This window comes from Salvia hispanica, chromosome 1, assembly GCF_029641045.1.
Source record: "Salvia hispanica isolate PSC_SH4W2 chromosome 1, Shi_PSC_v1, whole genome shotgun sequence".
Classification (NCBI taxonomy): Eukaryota; Viridiplantae; Streptophyta; class Magnoliopsida; order Lamiales; family Lamiaceae; genus Salvia; species Salvia hispanica.
Genome location: NC_142692.1, coordinates 3,494,991 through 3,503,136, shown reverse-complemented (window position 1 = coordinate 3,503,136; position 8,146 = coordinate 3,494,991). Strand labels below are relative to the sequence as shown.

At 41.0% G+C, this 8,146-nt stretch overlaps 1 protein-coding gene across 1 annotated transcript; it reads left to right on the top strand.

Annotated features, from left to right (window-relative positions):
• The first annotated feature begins 5,502 nt into the window (after positions 1-5,502).
• LOC148933108 (uncharacterized) lies at positions 5,503-7,127 on the top strand. Its single transcript, XM_089062696.1, has 2 exons — positions 5,503-5,721; positions 6,957-7,127. The coding sequence occupies exons 1-2, from the start codon at positions 5,503-5,505 to the stop codon at positions 7,125-7,127; spliced, it is 390 nt and encodes a 129-aa protein (XP_088918822.1).
• The last annotated feature ends 1,019 nt before the right edge of the window (positions 7,128-8,146 follow it).

Below are 8,146 nucleotides of genomic sequence, written 5' to 3'. Positions count from 1 at the left end.
GTACTGGGTTGCTGGACCTGGGTGACTCTGTTGGAAATTTTGATTGTTTCCTGAATTGTTCCTCTGATGCGGTGGCACATAAGAATTCCCTTGGTTGCTCTGGTTCCTGTTGTTCCAGTTATGCTGATCCCCTTGGTTACGGAAATTCCAGTTGTTCAACCCCTCTTGCTGCTTCCCTGCCCAGTTAGAATTATGCTGTGGTCCTTCCTGATTCCGGCTGGGCCATGTCTGCTGGTTCTCCGCTGGACCTGGGTGTTGTGACTGTGGTTGTTGGTTCCCTTCAGCCCATCTGAAACAAGGATTGTCCCTCCATGGTGCCTCCTTAATCTTCCACTGGTTCCAGTTGGTATTTTGATTACTTTGATTCCAATTCCCCATTGCATTCACTTGAGCTTGGAAATCTCCATCGAGTGAGGGATTATTGTAAAATTGAAGCTGATGTTCCTCTTGACCTGGGTTTTTTTCCTTATCAGTCGACCCAGGGGTATTTTTCTTTTCAATGGCATTTAGCAGTGCCTTCTCCAGTCGATCTATTCTGTCTCTAACCTCTTCTCCTTCTCGTTCCTTAACTGTGTTCGCGGAGCTTCTCCTCATGATAGCACGCGGGTAGTCATACGCCTTCTTCGCGTCGATTAATCTTCCCAGAATCTCGCGTGCCTCGCTTGCCTTATTCTTGGTGAAATTCCCCCCGCTCGAGGAATTCATTAAGTCCTTGGACTCAGGATTTGCTCCTTCGTAGAATAGATAAAATGTTTCAGCCTCCGTCATCCTGTGATTTGGGCAAGCGTCAAGCAGGCCTTTAAACCGAGACCAATATTGGCTTAAAGATTCATCGTAGTCCTGCTTACACTCTTGAATTTCTTTTTTCAAAGCGTTTGTCTTATTGGACGGAAAGAAATAGTCCAGGAACTCCAATTTGAAATCCCTCCATGTGGTGATCGAGTCAGGTGGAAGCCTCAGCAACCAAGTGTTTGCCTCTCCTTTCAATGCAAATGGAATCGCTCGCAGGCGATAGTCCTCCTCGGTAGTTTCGTTAGGCCTTTTCTGGATGCTACATAGCTTACTAAACTCGTTCAAAAACTCATAAGGACACTCATTCCTCCGTCCAGAGAATGTAGGTAAAACGCCCAGCACATTCGTCTTGATCTCAATAGACCGCTGACGTTGATTTGACACTATGGCATGAGCTGGCTCTCCGTCGAGATGTGCAGTTAGCGAACCAATCTCTGGGTCTAGGTCCACTAAGTTTGCCATTACAGACTCCTCTTCCTCCCTTTCCGAATGCTCAGTTTCTGACGACGACCGTGAATCCTCTTTCCCCGATGAATTCCACTCTTCTTCACTCCCTGATTCAAACGGAAATGGATCTACAGTTGACAACCCCGATCTGGTAGTTATGGCGGATGTTGATTCCTTAACTTGCCACTTCAACTGCACGTTCCTTGACCAAGATGGGTTGCTCCAGATTCCTGACCTTGAGCCCTTGCTCATAAACTGCCAAAAGCGAAATTCAAAAGATTAAAACTATTTACACCAAATCTCTAAACACATAAACAAACTACGCCATCCATCCCCGGCAACGGCGCCATTTGAAGAGTTGAATTCTTGCTTGCTGTATCCTATCAATTTCTAATTACACACTTCCTAGATCCAGTAAATCAACTAGATCACAAGGTCTAGAGACTCACAAGACTGGAAGTCTGGTCGTTGGTACGCAAGCAAACCTTCAAAACCCTCAACCACAGATACTAAACTAGCACAGGGAAGTAGGGATCGATCCCACAGAGATGGACTCGTATAGTACATGCATAGAGATTTGGAAACTATTTTTGGGTTGGCTGCTGCCACGCATATTTTGGGTTGAGGAATTTAACTAAGTGAATTTGGAAATAAAGTATGCTATGCTAACTGCTAGATCTAGGCAAAAAATGAATTATGTATAAGAACTAAATCAAATCAACTACTAGATCTGGGACTTCTACGAACATCTCTAGACCAAGGAGATTAAAACAAGTGGGGACCAAACTCTGAAAAAGGTAAGTACGGACAGAATCGAATCTGCAGCCTAACTAACTAAAGCATCAACTGAAAATGACTTCATCTTCTTCAACGAACACAAATAAATGCAGAGATCGAGAAAAACAAACTCAGATGTAGATTGGAAACATAATTTTAACGGTAAACGAAACAACGACGGAAATCACACTACTAGACGAAGCAAACCAAGCAGAACAAAATCCCCATAATCTCATGCACAAATTTCACCTCCCCTGTTCAGATCCACACTTCGGATGCTAAATCCACTCCGGATCCAAGCATCAGAACAAAAATCCAACCGAACACAACTTCAATACCACGATTCTCGAATCTCCTAAAATATTCAGCAACAAATTCAAGAGAACATCTCAAATAAACAAACCAAAATAGCAAGCATCATAATAATCAACACGAAATCTAACTTCATCAAAGCAAATCAAATGTAAATAGAACGGATAAACTGATTCAGCAACAAAACAACAAGCTCGACTTCCAAACGTGAAGTTCGAGACTGAACTGAGTACCAAACAGAAATTTTAAAAGAACAATTGTTTCTTCGCCCTCAAGGGACGGTGGTGCACTGATACGTAATTCACGAAAACGAAAACCACCCCAAATTTCCCATATCCCTAGTGTGTGTGCTAAGAGCGTGACTGTGTGTGGAGTGTAACCGATCTGCCATTCTTGTTGCGCACTCCTTTATTTATAAGCTTCGAGGTGGGGCCCAGCGAGGTATTGATTGACTTGATTGCCCTCAGCTTTTGGCTTCCTTCCTCTAGCTTTTCCTCGTGATTCCGTTCCTGCTCCTCGCTAGATATCCTCCTCCAGCATCTCCTGGATCTAGCGCTACACACACACCTGGCTTAACAAAACTTGTTAGATCCAGCAGAAATGTGATGTTTTTCACTACATAACCAATGCATGAAATTAGCCTTATCAGGGATCACCCCTTAGGGGTTTAATCATACCTCACTGGGCACGCGAATTCTATGAAATAATATTCCAATACCTTCATGTTATTCAATTACTACCACCCAAGATATCATGAACTTGAGTTACGTACAAACTCTCACATATTGATAAATCAAAGTGGCGTTTGATTGAATAAACAATATTGATATTAATATCATAGACTAGAAAATACTAAACTTTCTGAAATATATTCTTTCAGTAGATAGAAATAAAGAATACATTTCGGATTAGATCCTTTCAGTGCTTTACCACACCGGTGTTACTAATCTCTTCTTAGGTAAGAGAGAATTATCACAAACACCGCAACCGTACCAATAGGTAGCCAAAGCCTATCTAGGTTGTGAATACGTTTTTCTTCTTACTAGATCTAGCCAAGTCCCCTACTGGAAAACTCATGAGGAGATTCATCGAATTTCCCTACTTGACCTTCTTAGTAAAAAGCCTTAGACTTGTTTATTATATTTCAATAATAAACCATTATATTATACTCCCTCCGTCCCACATTTGGAGTGACAATTAGTTATGGAACGGGTTTTAAGGAATTGGTGGAATGTGTAATTAATGAAGTGAGAGGTGGAGTGTGTAATAAATGAAGTTAGTTGGTGGAAAGTGAGATGAGTTGAATTTTAGTTTTTGATTTATGTTTTGATTTATTTTTGTGTATATAATGGCATTTGGGTGTAATATGAGTGAATAATGGGGTAAAATGTTATGTGCAAATATGGTAAATTCTAAATGTTACTCCAAATGTGGGACGGACTTTTATGGCAAAATGTCACTCCAAATCTGGGACGGAGGGAGTATTATTTATTCTCATAATTAGGTAAACAAGTGGACGTGGCGTTTCTCGTATACATGCACAAGCTGACTGTACAAAGGCATGTACGCTCGAAGCATCTTTTAGTATACAAACCCCAACAGATTTATACCGTCATGCTTTCGAGTATGCTCCGGATGGATGTCATCTTCATAATGAGGGATATACGACTGAAGATGAAGACGATGAGGTTGGCCATTTTATATCGTTGGACAATATGTGTCGAGATGAACAGTTGTTCACCTCATTCTATGAGTCATTACATCAGCCACAACAGCCGGCACAGCAGCCCGAGACCGGACGACAGGTTCCTCCAGAACAGAATGGTGAAGGCAGTGGCGGCAGTAGAGGCAGTGGAAGGTCAGGGTCCAACAAACGGCTAAAGTTCTTAGCTGTTGTGGACAAAAATAACTTGTCTTCCGAACCAAACCCACTGTGTGAGCAAGAAACCGTGGATGAGTTTCAAGATCTACAAGATCTAGAGGATTTGGAGGGGTTGAGAAGGCGGGGTGTAAAGTACAAACCTTTCAAGCTGACGAAGGAGCTTCCAGTTTGGAAGCCTGGTAATCTTTTTAAGGATCGAGATTTCTTCTACGAGGTCATGCGGCAGCACGCGATTATGACGAGACGACCAGTGCATGTGAGACAAAATGATGGAAAGAGACTTCGTGCCATCTGTAAAGGCAAGTCCTGTGACTGGTATGTGTATGCAAGAAAAATCAAAAACCACAACAACACTGATTACGTGGTTGTAAATATGCAAAGGGAGCATGCTCACACGTGCTCGCAAGTGTTGGAACAAAGATGGCTCACGACGAAGTGGCTGGCTGATCGTTACTTAGAGAAAATCAAAGACAATCCTCACATTCCATTGTCTGCAATACGGCAGTGTGTGGATGAGGAGTTCGGCCTTAAAGTTGGTAGGATGAAGGCATATCGGGCAAGAGACACCGCATTAGAAGGAATTTTCTGGAAGGCAGCACTCCAATACCGGAAGTTGTTCTACTACAAATCCGAGTTGGAGCAGACACACCCTGATTCAAGTATGCACCTACACTATGAGAATTTCAGGGATCCTGACACTGTAGGCCCCAGATTCCCTAGGTTTTATTGTTGCTTGGGTCCTTTGAAAAAGGGTTGGATGCGTTTTTGCCTTCCAATTATCTTCCTAGATGCTTGCTTTTTGCAAAGTATGTATAGGGGCCAACTGATGACGGTTATTGGAATTGATCCCAACAACGGTTGGTGGCCTATTGCGTGGACGGTGACTGAGGCAGAGAGCTACGCTCGGTGGAAATGGTTTCTCTACTACCTAGCCGAAGACCTACAATTGCATGAAAATGCCCCTAGATACGTCATTATCATTATGTCTGACCAGCAAAAGGTATATGTTATGTGCTTTCATTATAACGTTTATACTTCAAATGTGATTTTTTATTTACTTGTACTTTGTATATGATATAAACCTATACATTAATACTTCGATTGTGATTATAAAATGTAGAGTTTTTTTACACATGTGTTGGTTTTAACTGAGTGTTGTCTTGTTTGTGTTCCATTTGTAGGGCCTCGCAAAAGCCATTCTTTAGGAGTTTCCACATAGCGAGCATCGGTTTTGTGTTCAACACATATACAACAACTTCAAGAAGCGATTCATTGGGGAAAATTTTAAAGAGATGTTGTGGGAGCTTGTGTACAGTACAACCAACGAGCAATATGAGGACCGGATGGATGAGTTGCGGAGTACATATCCACAAGCACATGAATACCTACTCCATGTTGCTCCGAAAGAAAAATGGGTGAAGGCATATTTCTCCATGCATGTCTGCTGTGATATTATCCTCAATAATATATGTGAGACCTTCAATTCAAAAATAGCAATTGCTCGAGAGTTGGCAATTATCACCATTAGGCCTGTCAAAATGGATATCGGGTATTGGATACCCGATATCCAAACCCGAAAAAGTTGGATAATTGGATACCCCAAACTCAATTTTTTGGGTATCGGATCGGGATCGGGTAGTGAGAATTTTGGATTATCGGGTATCGGGTTATCCGATATCCGATCGGGTATACCCGAATTATCCGATTTATCCGATTTATTTTCTAAAATTAATAAATTATATTTTTATTATAACTAAATGTAATTTAACTTCTTAACTATAATTTAATTAATAATTAATAGTTTAATTTAATTTTTTAATTAAATTTTAATTTCATTGACTTGTGATATTTATAATTTTGAATTTTGTGATGATATTATTGTTAGATCTTGATTCTTATGAATTATTGAATTGTGATATTTATAAAGGATGAATGTTTGAACTTATGAATTTTGATGGTTATTGACTTATTATGGATCCCATTAAAGATTACCCACTTTCCTTTTTAGTTTGTCCCAACCAAGATGGCCCATTACTTAAAATGGAAACTCCTTTATCTCTACTTTATCTCATCTCTCTTACTTTACTCTCTCCATTTAACACACAAAATAAAGTTGCATAAAATCTCGTGCCACCCAAGAAAGGGGTCATCTTCCTTGGGACGGAGGGAGTACTATAACTTATGAATTTTGTATTTTTCAAAGTTTGTAGTTATTTTCTTTTAAATTCGAACTACTACAAGAATTTTGTATTCCTAAAAGTTTGTAGTTATTTTCTCTTTAATTCGAGCTACTATAAGAATTTTGTATTTCTAAAAGTTTGTAGTTAATATTACTTGGATATTAGTACTTCAACTTTGTATTAAATTTGAATTAAATAATATTAAATAAATTCTAAAAGTTTGTAGTTAATTTTCAAAAAAAATAAAAAATCAAAATCACAATTGGGACTGGATACCTGATTTTTCGGGACTGGATACCCGAGTCGGGTATTTGGGTACCCGAAATCAAATTCGGGTCAGGTATCGGGTATTAAATTTTGGGAATTTCAGGATCGGGTATCCGCGGGTACCCAATTTGACAGGCCTAATCACCATGTTGGAGGAGATTCGGACCAGTCAGATAGAGCGGATTCAAATTAGAGGTCAGTGGGTTAAGATCTATGATCACCCTTTGCCGCCCGTTATCAAAGAGATCGTGGATAAGTTCTACACAAGGGCTTCTTCTTGAATATCAACATGGAACAAGGAGGATTCGTACCAAGTGTCGGGACCGTCTGGCCAGTATGTAGTCAACATGCGTGAATTTACATGCTCCTGCAGATTATGGCAGCTGACTGGGATCCCCTACACTCATGCAATCGCAACAATCAACAAGAATGGGAGGATGTATCAGACTACGTCTCCCGTTATTATTTAAGGTCCACAATGTCGATGTTGTACGAGAATGTCCTCTACCCAATCAATGGGATGGATAATTGGCCAAAGACGTCCACTGTTGGATTTGAATTGGCGCCTCCAAGGACGAAGCGACAACGTGGACGGTCGAAGAAACTCAGGCGCGAGGAGCCCCAGGTTCGACATCCCGAGAATGGAGCAGACTCACTATGACGAACCTATATACTGAGATGTCGTCAGTGCGGAACAGAGGGTCATAACAGGAGAATTTTCACCAATCCCGAGTAGATGCTCGTACTGAAGTTCGTCAGAGTTCATCACAGGCCACTGACCCATCTACGTCGAGTACCCATAACAGGGCAGAGTCTTCAAACTCTCGTCAAAATCAAGAGGTAGTATTCACAACGAATATATGAATTCCCCACCAGTTGGGCGTCTATTATAATGTTTGTTTATATGACAGAGAACACTCCAGCTCCAACACCACGGAAGGGACGGCCTCGTACACGACAGAACGCAGCAGAGGTAGAATTTACTATCCATCAATATATTTCATATCTAAATCGTTGGGCGTCAATTCCTCACGCTTTGTTGTTTGTGTAGACAAATCCGACGAGGCCTACCTCAAGTCGGAGTAGGGCTAATCCGTAGCGCTATGGCCGTCGCAGGGATCAAGATTAAGAAGATCGGACGATGTGAAATCAAAGTTATCTCGTTCGGGCTTGATTTTTTGAAAGTAAGTGTCTTGACTTAGGGAAAGACCCACATCAACCCAGCGAAAGAATCTGCAATCATCTTCCTGCATAATTCATACAAAAATCAATGGAATGTCGTCTATATAAAGGGACATTTTCTTTGCGATTGTGCCATACCATACCTTCCATATTGGACAACGATAGTAACGCCGACCAGGATTCGCAGTAATCTTAGATATCACTAGCCAGATCACTTATTCAACCAACCAGATCTAACCAAGCCTCAATTCTTAGACAAAAGCATGCAAAACGTGATGGTAATTAGCGTGCAATGGATCAAATCTCA

What these genes read in the sequence shown, in the direction of transcription:
- LOC148933108 (XM_089062696.1), top strand. Translation starts at nt 5,503, where the DNA reads ATGTTGTGGGAGCTTGTGTACAGTACAACCAACGAGCAATATGAGGAC. An exon ending in TAGCAATTGCTCGAGAGTTG is followed by an intron (nt 5,722 to 6,956) that starts GCAATTATCACC and finishes ACATGGAACAAG; the next exon opens with GAGGATTCGTACCAAGTGTC.